Source organism: Cetorhinus maximus, chromosome 5, assembly GCF_964194155.1.
Source record: "Cetorhinus maximus chromosome 5, sCetMax3.hap1.1, whole genome shotgun sequence".
NCBI classification, from domain to species: domain Eukaryota; kingdom Metazoa; phylum Chordata; class Chondrichthyes; order Lamniformes; family Cetorhinidae; genus Cetorhinus; species Cetorhinus maximus.
The window spans coordinates 92,531,140-92,547,575 of NC_135883.1; the positions used below are offsets into that span (position 1 = coordinate 92,531,140).

The window sequence follows — 16,436 nt, forward strand, 5'->3', positions numbered from 1 at the left end:
CATCTACTACCATCTCCGTAACATCACCAATTTCATCCCTGCCTCGGATCATCTGCTGCTAAAACCCTTTCTTGTCTCTAGACTTGACTATTATAATACTCTCCTAGTCAGACTCCCAACTTCTATAAACTTAAGCTCATCAAAAAATCTGCTGTCCATATCCTAAGCATGAAATCTCATTCACCCATCAACTCTGTGGTCGCTGACCTACATTGGCTCCTGGTCTGGCAATGCCTTGATTTTAAAATTTCATCCTTGTTCTCCATTCCTCCATGACTTCACTCCTTTCTCACTAACCTCCTCCAGCCCTCCTACCCTCAGATCTTGACATTTCTCCAATTCTGGCCTCTTATGCATCCTCAACTTTAAAATTGCTCTACAATTCACTCCCTATATTTCCAGCCTCTCTCGCCTCCTTCAAGATGCTCATTCTCTCACAATCTCTCTCTCTCTCTCTCGGACCAAGCTCTAGGTCATCTGTCCCAATATCTGTGTGTGCCTTGGTGTTAAATTTTGTCTGATAATGCTCGTGTAGTGCCTTGGGACATTTTAACTATGTTAAACATGTTATATAAATGCTGACTATTGTTGTTGGAATGTTCTTGTACACCTCATACAAGCTACTTTCAGAGAGGCAAAGATGTCAGAACAGGTTAGCTGCGTACTTTGTCAGCTAGAATATGTGGTGTATCGTTCACAATACAAGGCTAGCAAAAATAGCTGACATCTAATTTTAATTTGGAACACCCATAATTCTCAGATTTAGAAGTGCACTTTTTAAAAGCAATTTGTATAGAATCATCCATGTAGTAAGACAGATCACCATGTATATGAAAATAAAAGTTAACTGGTTACAGATTAGATTCTTTATCGCAATTAAATTCTAGAGAAGGGAAAGAGAAAAGGCATTTGGCACTGCTAAGAAACCATGAAAGGGGCCAATAAAGTTAGTCATAGTAACACTGATGCCTACTGTCACAATCCAGTTAGGGGCCGTTAACATTTCAATAGAAATCTGAACACCTAATTTTAACCAAGACAACTGCACCATAAAATTTCACTTGTTTTTTAAAAATGCGAAACACAAACTGCTTAACTTTATTAACACAAAACAAATACAAGTTAGTTAACACTATAGCTCATATGTCATGCACTTAGGTACACTTCTTACTTCCCCCAAGAACTCTCTTATAAGACTCAATCATTAAAGTTATTTACTTCTGTAGGAATGACCCATAAGTATGCCACAGTCCTCTGAAGAATTCTCCTCCACTCCAGCTATTCTCAAGAGGTAAAATTTTCATTTACCATTTCTTGACTCTGGATGCCTCAGTCACTTATTCTGGTTACTCTTCCAATACTTCCCAGCTAAGTAAGCTGATTATTTTCTTTTTCACAAGACTGTAGCGACCACTGTGATTTTCCCACTAGTTTCAAACTAGGCAATCTTCAGGCTTCCGTTCCCTCTCAAAATTCAAATTGAGATTATGCCTCACCCCAATTCCAGGTTAATCACAGAATCTCAATCTTTACAGTGTAGGAGGTGGCCATTCAGCCCATTGAGCCTGCACTGGCTTGCTGAAAGGTCAATCTACCTAATCCCACTCCCCTGCCTTATCCTCGTAACCTTGTGCATTCTCTCTTTTCAGATAGTCATCCAATTCCTTTTTGAATACCTCGATCGAACCTGCCTCCACCACCCTTTCAGGAAGTTTGTTCCAGACTTCAACCACCTTCTAGATGAAAAAAAAATTCCTCTCATCACTTCTACTCCCTTTGCCCATTATTTTGAATCTGTGCCCTCTAGTTCTGGATGTTCTTTTGAGTGGGAACAGTTTCTCATTATTTACCCTATTTATGCCCCTCAGGGTCTTGAATACCTTTATCAAGTCTCCTCTCAGCCTTCTTTTCTCCAAGGAAAAGATCTCCAATCTATCCTCATAGCTATAGTTGTTCATCCCTGGAATCATTCTTGAGAATCTCCTCTGTACTCTCTCCAATGCTTTCGCATCTTTTCTCAAGTATGGTGCCCATAACTGGACGCAGTACTCCAGATAAGGTATAACTAGTGTCTTATAATGAAGTTAGGTTTTTACTCTACTTACAGTGCAGGCCTAGCTAACTGTCATTTATTGGGCCTATTTTCTCTCAGTGAGCTGCAAACCACACTAGGTCCAAACTGCAGCTCTCAGCAAACACACCGATAAATTTCCAGAACACACAAGAAGAATTTCTTAAGCTCCACCCATCTCCATGACTGCTCTGAGCAGTCCTCAAACCAACCTTTAGATTAATTATCCCTCATTTGTAATTTCTTTGATCTGAAGTAAATGGGTTTTTACAACCTTTCAGGGTCCACCAAATGCTTTTAAACTAATTTAGCTCTAAATCACCAAACTAAAACATCTCTCTGTACTGTCATTACTGCAATGATCACAGACGTAATGTCTCCACCAAAAATGCCCACAGATACATCATGCATTGTTTAAGTTTCTCCATCTGCTGTTTTATGAGCTTATCTTTCTAGCTGTTAACCTCTTAAGTTAACATGGTCCCAATCTTTCAAGAGCAATTGGCTCCAAGCTTGCTTTAGCTGCATTTATCCTATTTTCCAGTTAAACTGAAATTCCTAAAACTAAAAATGATATAATAACACACATGAACCATGAACTAGATATTCGCAACATCATGATCAAGTTAAAGTAACTACAAACTAGTGCTGTCTCTTCAATTAAGAATCTAATGATTACAATTTTTATGAAAAGGGAAACAATGCAAATTTTGACAATAAAATTACGCTTCTTAAATTTTTAAACATTGTATTTAATAAAAAAGGGCCTAAAGAGTGTTTTAATAATTAATATTTTCATTCAAAGAAATTAAAATATAATTTCAGTGAAACACATCACTAACAGTATCTCAATGTGGCACAAATGAAACCTTAAGAGGTGATTCTGTATCCATTCTCAAACTGTACAAGTAAATTTGAATGCTGCATTCCTTCCATTGACCAACAGATGGCACTTACCTCTAAGCAAGCTGTCCATAATATTCACATTTAGATCAGTGGACCTTCTCTGCTGCTGAGCAACTAACTGACAGTACTTTTTAGCAGCTTTCACTATATCTGCTTTACCATCATCAGGTGAAAGCACTTTCACTGTAGTTGGACAAGATAAAACTAAAATACAAAATACAAAAGTTAAAAAATTGTAATATAGGATATCAATAGTATGTATAATGATTGCACAAAGACTTAATTTTGAAAACCTACAAAGCTCAACAGGGTTGAGCGCTTGAAAAATAAATACAGGATTTTGTCAGCTTTATTCCAAGATCAAGTTTTACAATCCAACTAATATTTTGTTAGCTGAGAATTCCAAAATCCTTTCTTCAACCTTCAAAAAACACAAATTGACAAATGGAGTAGCAAGCAGCCCAAAAGCCTGGGATTTAACTAGAGTGCCTATAAGGCATCCAAACTAAAACTGATATAAACAACTTTTATCTATAATGTATATGTATTTACAAGTATAAAAAGACCACTGAGTGAACTGAATTGCTCAAATTATTCCAGCGGATCCTTTAAGTTAACAATCTAACAATTAAATTTTGGTCATAAATTAAGCAATCTATCCAAATTGCTTGACACGAGGGATGGGATGAAAAACACTCTGAAGATTAACAATGGTACTTAAGATATTTTTTAAATAATTGTTCACAGGATGTAGGCATCCCTGGCTAGGCCAGAATTTATTGCCCATCCCTAATTGCCCTTAAGATGGTGGTGAGCTGCCTTCTTGAACCGCTACAGTCCATATGGTGTAGGTACACCCACAGTGTTGTTAGACCCATAAGACGTAGGAGCAGGAGTAGGCCATTCGGCCCATCGAGTCTGCTCTGCCATTCAATGAGATCATGATTAATCTGATAATCCTCAACTCCACTTTCCTGCCTTTTCCCCATAACCCTTGAATCCCTTACTGATTAAAAATCTGTCTATCTCAACCTTGAATATGCTTAACAACCCAGCCTTCACAGCCGCCCGCGGTAAAAGAATTCCACAGACTCACTACTCTCCGAGAGAAGAAATTCCTCCTTTTCTCTTACTTAAATGGGCACCCCCTTACTCTGAGATTATGCCCTCTGTTCCTTGACTCTCCCACAAGGGGAAACAACCTCTCAGCATCTACCCTGTCAAGCACCCTAAGAATCTTGCATGTTTCAATAAGGTCACCTCCCATTCTTCTAAGCTCCAGTACGTACAGGCCTAACCTACTCAGCCTCTCCTCATAAGAAAATATCTCCATATCCGGGATCAACCTAGTGAACCTTCTCTGGACTGCCTCCAATGTCAATGCCTCCCCTTAGATAAGGGGACCAAAATTGTTCACAGTATTTTAGGTGTGGTCTCACTAGTGCCTTGTATAGTTTTAGGAAGACTTTCCCATTTTTGTACTCCATTCCCTTTGAAATAAAGGCCAACATTCTATTTGCCTTCCCCATTACCTGAACTTGAAAGCTAGCTTTTTGGGATTCATGTACAAGGATTCCCAAATTCCTGTGCTGCAGCCTTCTGCAGTCTTTCTCCATTTAAATTATTTGCAGCTCCTCTTTCCTTCCTGCCAAAGTGCAGAACCTCACATTTTCCCTATATTATGTTCCATCTGCCAAGTTTTTGCCCACTTAACTTGTCTATATCCCTCTATAAACTCCTTGCCTCATTCTCACCACTTGCCTTCCCACCTATTTTTGTGTCATCCACAAACTTGGCGATAGATGAGGGAAGTGAATGTACTAAGACATTAATATATAATTGTAAATAATTGAGGCCCTAGCACTGATCCCTGTGGCACTCCACTAGCTACAGGTTACCATCCTGAAAATGCCCCCCTTATCCCAACTCTGTCTTCTATTAGTTAGCCAATCCTCTACCCATGCTAATATACTACTCCCAACACCATGGGCTCTTATCTTATCAAGTAGCCTTATGTGCAGTACCTTATCAAACATCTTTTGGAAATCCAAATATATTACATCTACTGATTCCCCTTTATCTATCCTGCCTGTTACCCGTTAGCAAGGGAGTTCCAGGATATTGACCCTGCAACAGTGAAGGAACGGCGATATATTTCCAAGTCAGTGGCTTCGAGGGGCACTTCCAGGTGATGGTGCTCCCATGTGTCTGCTGCCCTTGTTTTTCTAGGCATTAGTGGTCATAGGTTTAGAAGGTGCTGTCTAAAGGAGCCTTGGTGAGTTCCTGCAGTGCATCTTGTAGATGTTACACACTGCTGCCATTGTGGAGGGAGTGAATGTTTGTGGGTGGGCTTTCAATCAAGCCGTTTCAATGGTGTCACGCTTCTTCAATGTTGTTGGAGCTGCACTCAACCAAGCAAGTGGAGAGTATTCCATCGAACTCCCGACCTGTGCTTTGTAGATGTTGGACCGTCATTGGGGAGTCAGGTGGTGAGTTATTCACCACAGGATTCCTAGCCTCTGACCTGCTCTTGTAGCCACAGTATTCATATGGCTAGTCCAGTTCAGTTTCTGGTCAATGGCAACTCCCAGGATGTTGATAGTGGGGGATTCAGTGATGTGAATGCCATTGAATGTCATGGGGAGATAGTTAGATTCTCTCTTGTTGGAGATGGTCATTGCCTGACACTTGTGTAGCATGAATGTTACTTGCCACTTGTCAGCCCAAGCCTGGATATTGTCCTTGCTGCATTTGGTCATGGACTGCTTCAGTATCTGAGTTGCCGCAAATGGTGCTGCTGAACATTGTACAATCATCAGCAAACATCCCCATTTCTGACCTTATGATGGAAGGAAGGTAATTGATGAAGCAGCTTAAGATAGCTGGGCTTAGGACACTAACCTGAGGAACTCCTGCAGTGACATCCTGGACCCGAGAAGGCTGACCTCCAACAGCCACAATCATCATCTTTTGTGCTAGGTATGACTCTTGCCAGCACAGAGTTTTCAACCTAATACCCATTAACCTCAGTTTTGCCAGGGCTCCCTGATGCCACACTTGGTCAAATGCTGCCTTGATGTCAAAGACACTCGCTCTCAACTCACGTCTGGAGTTCAGCTCTTTTGTCCATGTTTGAACCAAGGCTACAATGAGGTCAGGAGCTGAGTGACCCTGGCAGAACCCAAATAGAGCATCAGTGAGCAAGTTATTGATAAGTGCCACTTGATAGCACTGCTGATGACTCAGTCCATCACTTTATTGATGATTGAGAGTAGACTGATGGGCAGTAATTGGCCAGGTTGGATTTGTCCTGATTTGTGTACACAGGTCATACCTGGGCAATTTTCCACATAGCCAGGTATATTCCAGTGTTGCAGCTGTAGTGGAACAACTTGGCTAGGAGCTTGACAAGTTCTGGAGCACAAGACTTCAGTACTCTCAGAATTTTAGCAGCACAGAGGAAGGCCATTCGGCCCATCGTGGCTGCACCAGTTCTCCAAATGAGCATTATGACCTAGTGCCATTGCCCTGCCTTATGCCCATACCCCCGCACATTGTTTCTATTCAAATAATCATCTAATGCCCTCTTGAATGCCTCAATTGAACCTGCCTCCACCACACTTCCAGGTAGTGCATTCCAGATCTGAAACACTCATCGTGTGAAAAAAAGATTCTCTCAAGTCACACTTGCTTCTTTTGCAAATCACTTTAAATTTGTGCCCTCTTGTTCTTGATCCTTTTACGAGCAGGAACAGCTTCTCCCTATCTACTCTATCCAGCCCTCATGATTTTGAACATCTTTATCAAATCCCCTCTGAGCTTTCTTCTCTCCAAGGAGAACATTCCCAACCTCTCCAAAGTATCTTTGTAACTGAAGTTTCTCATCCCTGGAACCATTCTTATAAACCTCTTCTGCACTCTCTCCAACGTGTTCACATCCTTCCTATAGTGTGGCACCCAGAACTGTACACAATATTCCAGCTGAGGTCTAACAAGTGTCTTATATAAATTCAGCATAACCTCCTTGCTCTTGTACTCTATGCCCCTATTAATAAAGCCCAGGATACTATACGCTTTATAAACTGCCCTCTCCACCTGTCCTGCCACCTTCAATAATCTATGCACATATACACACACGTCTTTATGCTTCTGCAACCCCTTCAAAATTTCACCCTTTTTTAAAAAAAATATTGTCCATGTTCTTCCTACCAAAATGCATCACCTCACTTCTCCACATTGAACTTCATCTGCCACCTATCTGCCCTCTCCACCAACTTGTCTATGACATCATTCACGGCTAGATGTGGCAGGACTGCAGACTTAGATCTGATCCGTTGGTTGTGGAATCTGTCTATCGCTTGCTGATGCTGTTTGGCACGCAAATAGTCCTGTGTTGTAGCTTCACTAGGTATGCTTGGTGCTGCTCCTGACATGCTCTCCTGCACTCTTCATTGAACCAGAGTTAATCCCCTGGCTTGGTAAGGTAGGGGATATGCCAGGCCGTGAGGTTACAGGCAACTTCTTGTTAGTTCCCTCACCACCTGCCACAGACCCAGTCTAGCAGCTATGTCCTTTAGGATTCAGCCAGCTTGGTCTGTAGTTGTACTACTATGCCACTCTTGGTGATGGACATTGAAGTCCCCCATGCAGAGTACATTCTTAGGGCATTTTAGGAGTCAACCATGTGGTTCTGGAGTGACATGTAGGCCAGACCAGGTAAGGACGGCAGATTTCCTTCCCTAAAGGGCATTAGTGAACCAGATGGGTTTTTGCATCAATCGAGAACAGTTTCATGGTCATCAGATTTTTAATCAAATTCAAATTTGTTGGTGGAATTCAAACCAGAGTCCCCAAAGAATTATCCTGGGTACTTGGAATACTAATCCAGTGACAATACCACTACGCCACCACCTCTCCACGGTTTGACCTGTGTATCATGTTTTCAAGCAAGGATTTGTACAGAGAATGATCTGCTTCATAAACTCAGCTACAACAAGGCCACATAGCATGCTCATCAAATCAAATGCTACAAATGATGCACTCCAAATGGTGACAAAATCTACATGTTAAATTAAGATAATATTTACAATGAATAGATCACATGGCATTGTACAAATCCAATCATAAAAGAACTTACTATGGTAATGGGCTTTAGAAATTTGTGTACAATTTAAACTTCCTAAAAAGGGTCTCAAACTACTGAAATGCAATTGAAAAAAAATGCATAATTACCCACCTTGTTCAACTTTCTGATGACTATTTAAAACTTCAGTAGAATATTTGGAACAGTCCAGACCTAGTAGTTCTTGCTGTTGTTTTAAGATTTCCTCCATTAACCTGGAATTATTTCTCTTGAAAATACCTGAAAGACACAAAGGCCATGCTTGTCAGGTGATTAAAAACAGTGATTACAATAAGCAAAACAGCAGTCAAATAGACAATAAGACTGAAGCAGCTGAAACCGGTCAGTGACTTCATCAAGGACATCAGTGAGTGACTTGGTCCACATCAGAGAAATCTGGTTTACAGTAGTAAATTGCAAGATGAAGTTGGACAAAAGCAGCAATTAAGACTCTTCCTGCAGTAACACAGAATCATTAGCACTTGGACTTTTGATAGTGTACTCTTCGCTCTGGCAATTATTTCTAGTCCTTTGCATAGCAGCAATAAACGACTTTAGTGATCTCAGTGCCACGAGTACATACTTTAACCAACACTGATCAGTCAGATAAAATGTACATTACTTATAAAAGAACAAAAAAAAAAGGTGAACAAATAACTCAAGAAGTCTTTAATTCCTGCCTACATGTGTTGTTGGCTTAGGTAAAAGGAAAGTTGACTGCATTTATACTTCCTAAAATCACAAGCTGCTCGTTATAATTTGATGGTGTTTGCAGAAAGCCCAAATTTCAGCAAATATGAAGTGTCAGCTGTGGCTCAGTTCATAGCACCCTCGCCTTTGAATCAGAGGGTTGTGGGTTCATGTCCCACTCCCGGAAACCAAGAACTGTGATTGTTCTCGAAAGAGTTGCAATCTGTGACTGTTGATAACTCGAAAGAGTTTCAGCAAATATGGTGAACACGTGCTCACAGCGAGACGACAGTTTCCAGCAGGAGACCCGAACCCAGTGTGATGAAAATAGAATAACGTTCCACAAAGTGGGGAAGAGGAGAGAAGAAAAAAAATGTTCCTGTTTGGGCATGAGCTAGCTGTTTCTGTCAGTGTAAAGTTTGAGAACTTCTGAAACATCAGCAATGACTTGGATTCTCTGTGCCCTAACAGGAGAATTTATCAGGTTGTCAAATCGATGAATGGTATACATGAACTTCATCTCAGATTAGTAAAATCATTAATTCTCATGGAAATTATATACTGGCAATTTGAAGGAGCTCAATACAATCTTTGTTCACATTGTATTGCTGAAACAAGATCCTTTTGAAATTGTTTATAGCTTTAAAGATTTTTTTTAAAAATTCATCCACGGGATGTGGGTTTCACTGGCTAGGTCAGCATTTATTGCCCATCCCTAATTGCCCTGGAGGTGGTGGTGGTGAGCAGACTTCTTGAACTGCTGCAGTCCATGTGGTGTAGGTACACCCACAGAACTATTAGGAAGGGAGTTCCAGGATTTTGACCAAGTGACAGTGAAGGAACGGCAATATATTTCCAAGTCAGGGTGGTGAGTGGCTTGGAGGGGAGCTTCCAGGTGGTGGTGTTCCCTTGTGTCTGCTGCCTTTGTCCTTCTAGATGATAGTGGTTGTGGGTTTGGAAGGTGCTGCCAAAGGAGGCTTGGCGAGTTGCTGCAGAGCATCTTGTAGAAGGCACACACTGCTGCTACTGTTTATTGGTGGTAGAGGGAGTGAATGTTTTTGGATGGGGTGCCAATCAAGTGGGCTGCCTTGCACAGGATGGTGTCAAGCTTCTTGAGTGTTGTTGGAGCTGCACTCATCTAGTCAAGTGGGGAGTATTCCATCACACTCCTGACTTGTGCCTTGTAGATGGTGGACAGGCTTTGTGGAGTCAGGAGGTGAGTTACTCATCACAGGATTCCTAGCCTCTGACCTGCTCTTGTAGCCACAGTATTTATATGGCTAGTCTGGTTCAGTTTCTGGTCAATGGTAACCCCCAGGATGTTGATAATGGGGGATTCAGTGATGGCGATGCCATTGAATGTCAAGGGACAATGATTAGATTCTCTCTTGTTGGAGACGGTCATTGCCTGACACTTGTGTGGCACGAATGTTACCTGACACTTGTCAGCCCAAGCCTGGATATTGTCCAGGTCTTGCTGCATTCAGACATGGACTGCTTCAGTATCTGAGGAGTCACGAATGGTGCTGAAAATCATCTGCGAACATCCCCACTTCTGACCTTATGATGGAAGGAAGGTCATTGATGAAGCAGTTGAAGACGGTTGGGCCTAGGGCATGACCCTGAGGAACTCCTGCAGTGATGTTCTGGAACTGAGATGATTGACCTCCAACCACAACCATCTTCCTTTGTGCTAGGTAGGACTCCAACCAGCAGAGTTTTCCCCCCGATAGCCACTGACTCCAATTGTGCTAGGGCTCCTTGATGCCACACTCAGTCAAATGCTGCCTTGATGTCAAGGTTGTTAAGGACTAAAAATATTTTTTGATTAGTTTTCAGAATCACACAAGATATGGATAGGGAAGAGTATAGGCCCATTCTGTTCATCCATCGTCCATCCTGACAAATTCTCCATCTCAATCTAATTATAGCCTTCAAAGCAAAAATGCATTCTAAAAGTTATCCAACTCTGGCTACTACTATATTGAGGATCCTCAAATTCATTCAGTTCTCTGATTCTTAACAGAAAACTATACTCTATGAAACGTTTCCAACTAATCAAAATGTGTTATTTTCTGCAACTGCAGACCAACAGGAAGGTGGTGGTGGTTCAGGACCACTAAACTTGGGATTTAAATGCCCCACCCCCACCACCTCTCCACCCTCCACACAGGGGCCCCCTACAGTACAACAGCAATTAGAGAAAAATAAATTAGAATCCAGAGGCATGTTTTCAAAATCAACCATTAGTTTCACTCTTGTTGTGTGTCTACCATTATCAATAGGGCACAAAGTGATTGCTAAATAAATTCTTACGCCCTTTTCAGTGTTGGCAAAGTGCCAAACGACAGCTCAACTATAAATCTTTAACCAGCAGTAGTCACTGGTGACTCAACCTCTTCACGTGCAATGGTTACACAATTAATTCCCTGAACAAAAAGCAACTTGGAATAAAACTTGGGTGTGCCAGCCCGTCTATCTTCAAATAGGTACTGATGTCAAACAAGTACATGTTGAATAACATCTAATATTACTGGGAAGAAAATTCTAAAATTTCCTTTAAATCATTTCACTAATTGGAACAGAACTTTAAAATGGAATTCCATACATTGGAAGACATTCAAGCCATATCGATAGCAATTAACACCAGTTTTTAAACTTCAAAAGTGTGCAGCTTTCTGAGTAACTATATTAAACAATACTAAGTATTGTATAGCTCTCTGGGGTCAGAAATTGTAAAAGAGAGTGGAAAATAAGCAAATTAAAACAGGGTAATATAAAGGGAAAAGAGAAACCAGAATAAAGTAGAAAATTATTTCATTCATAGATGTCCTTCTCTTTAGAATGTGGACAAACCAACTGTTCAAATCCAAGGTAATATGAATATGATAGGTACCTTTGTGGAAAAACTTCAAATTCCTACTGCAGGGGTTGATCAGTGGACAACGTGACCCACCTTGGCAGCTTCACCAATAAAGGAACATTTGGTTGCATGAAAACTGTGTACCTCCTGATAATTATGCAAACACAATGTCGCTTTGAGGTAACAGCTGCTACACAAACCCTGTACATTCAGCTAGAAAAAAGTTGCGATTTAAAATTCTCATCCTTGAATTTAAATCCTCATGCCCTCTAGCCCTAACCTTTTTCAACTCTACAACCCACAGAAATCTCTGAACTCCTCCAATTCTGGTCTCCTGTCCATTCCAGATTTTGATTGCTCCACCATTGGCAGCATAGGCACCCCAAGCTTTGGAATTCTCCCCCAAAACCTCTCTCTCCCCCTTATGACAATCCTTAAAACCTTCCACATTAACCAAGTTTTTGCTCGCCTCTCTCAACATCTCTGTGCCACAGTGTAAAATGTTATAGTTTAATCAACTCTTGTTAAAACTTAGCCATGTCATTTCAAATAGAGCCCTTCATTTTATTGTAAAGAATGGGTCAGTCCTGTAATTCTTCTCACTTGACAAGTGCATAAGTAGAACTGAATCCCAGCTGTCCACCCCCAGTCAGCCAAGCAGAAATATATGAAGCAGGAAGTCTGCCAAGAGTCATGAGTAGCCACCACAGATTATTATAAACACCACGGCAGTAAAGGAATCGTTACACAATTAGCCACCTGTAGCATAACATCTAATTGCAGTTCAACTTTCAATACTATCATTTTGGACCCATAGGTCATCCAAAGTATTAAAATATTCAGGGCTTTAAAAGCTATGTGTGATAGAGTGGAGATCAAAGAAAATCCTTATTAATTGATGAGCCCCAAAATCATCTGAAAAAAAAACACAAAACCGAGCTCTGACTGCATTTAATTTAGAGAAGAATGGTTTGAAAATATTCCAATTATCCAGACACACAAATGCTCAAACATGAGTAGGATGCAACTCAAAGTAGCCCACAAAGCAAAAAATATAGCTTTAAGCAATCTGTGAAGCGCTAAAGCTTCATTTTACACGTAAAAGGAAATAGTTGTTTAGTAGGACAGAACTTGAATATTGCTGAAAAAGAGACATGTTGAAGCTTTTCATCTTGCACTCATCAGGGCACTTCACAAGAATACCAATATACAAAGGGGAAAACAATTTATACTGTATGAGAAGAGAGTGCTGGTTGGTTGGCAAGTGGACTCTGACTAGTAAAGCTGCTGCCATAGAGAATGCACCAGTTGATGGTGACCAACAGTTAACTGCCAAGCATTGTTTTGGAATTTAAACCAGGCAGCTTGACCCTAATTGGTCAAGGCATTACCCTGAAGAATGGGTCAGCGAATGGCTGAAACAGGCACAATGTACGTACATGTTCTGTCTGCAAAGAACAGAGCCCTGTATTAACATATGTAGCTTCCAGTACACGGAAATGTGCCACACTGCGAGCCCAAATGACAATCTTAAATTGGTTGTCAGCAAATTGCCTAGGAGACTGAGAATTATTAAGCACATGTATAATCGCAGAATCACATCTAATGTTGCACGCTATTTTGAGTTTTGCAAGCGTGAGCTGGTTGGGTACGGTCTGTACGTTGCCCGTTAAAGAACAGCTGAAGGGCCACACAAGGACATACGCCCTACATACCTAGCATCACACTGGCACTGAAATTCATATACCACATTACTCATTTATGCAACAGGCAGGGCATCTTTTTAGCTTGACGGCAGCATCCTGTTAGTGGCAAATACCACTCATGTTGCTACTGCACAGTAGCAGCATGAAACAGCTAGATTCACCCGTAGCACAAATTTTTGAGATGCATTGCCCTTCTGAGACAGACTTGGCACATTTCATGGGCAAAAGTGATGGCATTAGGCCCATTTATGAGTTTGCGTGATATACAGCACAAAATCATCTGATCAGGGTAGCCATTATCCCGCAGGATATTCCTATTCCAACATCAAGCTTGCCTGGTAAGCAAATGGCTCAGGCTTTATTTACAAGGTTGCCGATAAGACCAATTTAATAGTGTATGGAACTGTAAGAATCCCAATGCGTATACTGTCCAGTGAAGGAAGGCTTGCAGTAGACCGCGGTAGAGAACCCCCTGGCAGATTATTCAACTAGTAAGTCAAGTACATTTGACTGCTCCATTTCACCAAGGTGAATTTGAACGCAGGATGGAGCCCATTAAGATACATAAGGAAATTATTACATGCAGCTGCTGATTTAAACATTGCAAACGTATCACCCGCATATCGGAAATATACGAGGGATAGGAGGTTAGGTGTCATTCCATCAAAGACACGTTTCTCATAGAACCCAACAAAGGTGTTTTCCAGAGCTGGGCGTAGAGGTGGTCCCATGGCAACACCATCTATTTGGGCATACATGGCATCATTAAAACTGAACTCAATTGTGAGAGTTGCCGAGTCCATAAGTTCAATGCATACTGATTCACGCAATGATAGCAGGTCTAGATCACCACAATATAATGCTGCTGCACAAATACCTATGGTTTCCTTAAGTGGAACACTGGCGAATAGGCTAGCAATGTCAAATGAGCACAAGGGCACAGCATTGCTATCGATATGTAAATCCTGTATGGCCTTCACAAACGTGAAGGAATCCTTCACCGTGTATGTGGAAAACTTGTTGTAACAATTTGCCCAATATTTGGCCAATTCATGTTGTACAGAACTGGTCACAGATAAGATAAAGGGACATCACTTTTGCACGTGGGCAGTCCATACAAACGCGGACACAACGAGCCATAAGGATGAACCCTGTCATATATATCACGTGGCAGCTCATCGGTCTTACACAAGTCCAACAAGCATCTTTTTTTTTTTAAGCTTGCTTTTGAGCAGTGCTGTTTAGTCATGTTGAGTGGCAGGTCCAATGGTTATGAATTTGGGCCCATCATTAAGAACGGCGAGCATTTTGTTGATATAATCACGCTTGGCAAGGATGACTATTCCCGTCCCTTTGTCAGGTTTACTGATGTGAATGTCTGGATTGGTGTTAAGGCCTTGCAACACAGACATTTGCATTGCACGTGAAAGTCAGACAGGTCGTTCTGAATCCCGCAATATGCATGAGCTAGAACAGCTAGGTGTGCTTTCAAGTTTCAGCGTCTTCAGTGGATGCTGATTTGTGGTGGGATAGTTGGGAGTTGAGAAGTTCGAACTCAGTAAATACCACTTCCCTTTTGATTTAGGATGAAGGCACATCAAAATTGTAACCATGCGCAAGAACAAACTCCTTGCTTTCTGAGAGTACATGGTCAGAGAAATTTGTTATCCGAATAGATAAAATTTGCTAAATAATCCTCAGTGTGCTCAGAATTATGCTGACAACCAATTTAAGATTGTCAGTTGGGCTTGCAGTGTGGTACATTTGTATTCACTACAAGCTACATATATTAAAACACAGGGTCCTGTTCTTTACAGACAGAAAGAACATGGACACACATTGCGCCTGTTTCAGCTAAACAAAATAAGTCACAGCCATTTGCTGGCTCATTCTTCAAGGCAATGCCTTGATGAATCAGGGTTAAGCTGCCTGGTTTAAATTCTAAACAATGCTTGGCGGTTAATTGAACCTGCCTCCACCACACTCTCAGGCAATGCATTCCAAATCCCGACCGCTCGCTGCAATTGAGGGGTGACCAGACAATGATCCTTAAGATTATGAAAGGGTAGATGTAGAGATGATGCTCCATTTATGTCTTGAATTAGAAGCCATAAATGCAAGATAGTCACTACGATCTACCCAATTGTGTTACCCAATTTCTTATTTTAAAAAATTAACTTCATTAACCGGCAGCATATTTTGGTCAAAGATAAAGAACCTTGTTGCAATCCATTGTTAGTTATCCTCCAAGACTGTCATTGCATCAAAATGTTGCTCATGGTTTTATAAACAAATATCAGTCACCATCACTTGTGCATTCTCCATGGCAACATCTCTACCAGAGTCCACTTGCCAATCAATCAGCACTCTCTTCTCATCAGTATAAGTTCTTGTTTTTCCCTTATATTGGTTTCTTGCTAGTTTACTGATGAGTGCAATGAAAAGCTTCAACATGTCTCGTTTTTCAGCAATAATAGGAAGATATCAAAATAAAATTTAATACAAATGCAATGAAACCTCAAAAATTTATATTCTATTGTAATTAGGACTAATTTGAGTTCATGCTTACTCCACAAAATGGTCTCAACTGAACACATTGCAACATACAGCTATATATATTAGCAGGTAATAAAGGGTAGGGACAAGTAGCAGACTTCCTACAAGAGGACCTTATCTATATTTTCATTGTTCCCTTAACCTTATCCTTGAAGCACATTATTTTTAAATTGAATACAGAGAAACCATTTTGTTTTTGACACACAGCCACAATTGCAGCAGAATCCCCCAAGCAACTACACCATCAGAACCAAACACTGCAGCTGTTGCTCTCGTGCTAATATTCACAAACTGATCTCTTTTCACTACTGCTCATACAGCTAAATTCTGAAGTGCAGCATAGAGCTGGTAAGAATTGTGGGATGGCCTTCCCCTGAAAGACTTCCAAGAGATAACAGCATTGGCAGTTCAACATCTGCCCCTTAGGTGACCACCCAATTTCTTCCAATATATGTGCTCCAGCAAATATTTGCCTTGAGTTGCACCAATTCTTGAGGAAAATGCCACAGCAGTATAAATGAT

At 41.0% G+C, this 16,436-nt stretch overlaps 1 protein-coding gene across 2 annotated transcripts in view; it reads right to left on the reverse strand.

Annotated features, from left to right (window-relative positions):
• nus1 (NUS1 dehydrodolichyl diphosphate synthase subunit) overlaps positions 1-16,436 on the reverse strand; it is a 40,416-nt gene that overhangs the window by 11,190 nt on the left and 12,790 nt on the right. For both annotated transcript variants that reach the window (XM_078542200.1, XM_078542199.1), the window contains exons 2-3: positions 8,214-8,339; positions 3,029-3,181 (exon numbers count right to left, since the gene is read on the reverse strand). In XM_078542200.1, the coding sequence (XP_078398326.1) occupies positions 3,029-3,181; positions 8,214-8,339 (279 nt within the window). The remainder of the gene's footprint in view (positions 1-3,028; positions 3,182-8,213; positions 8,340-16,436) is intronic.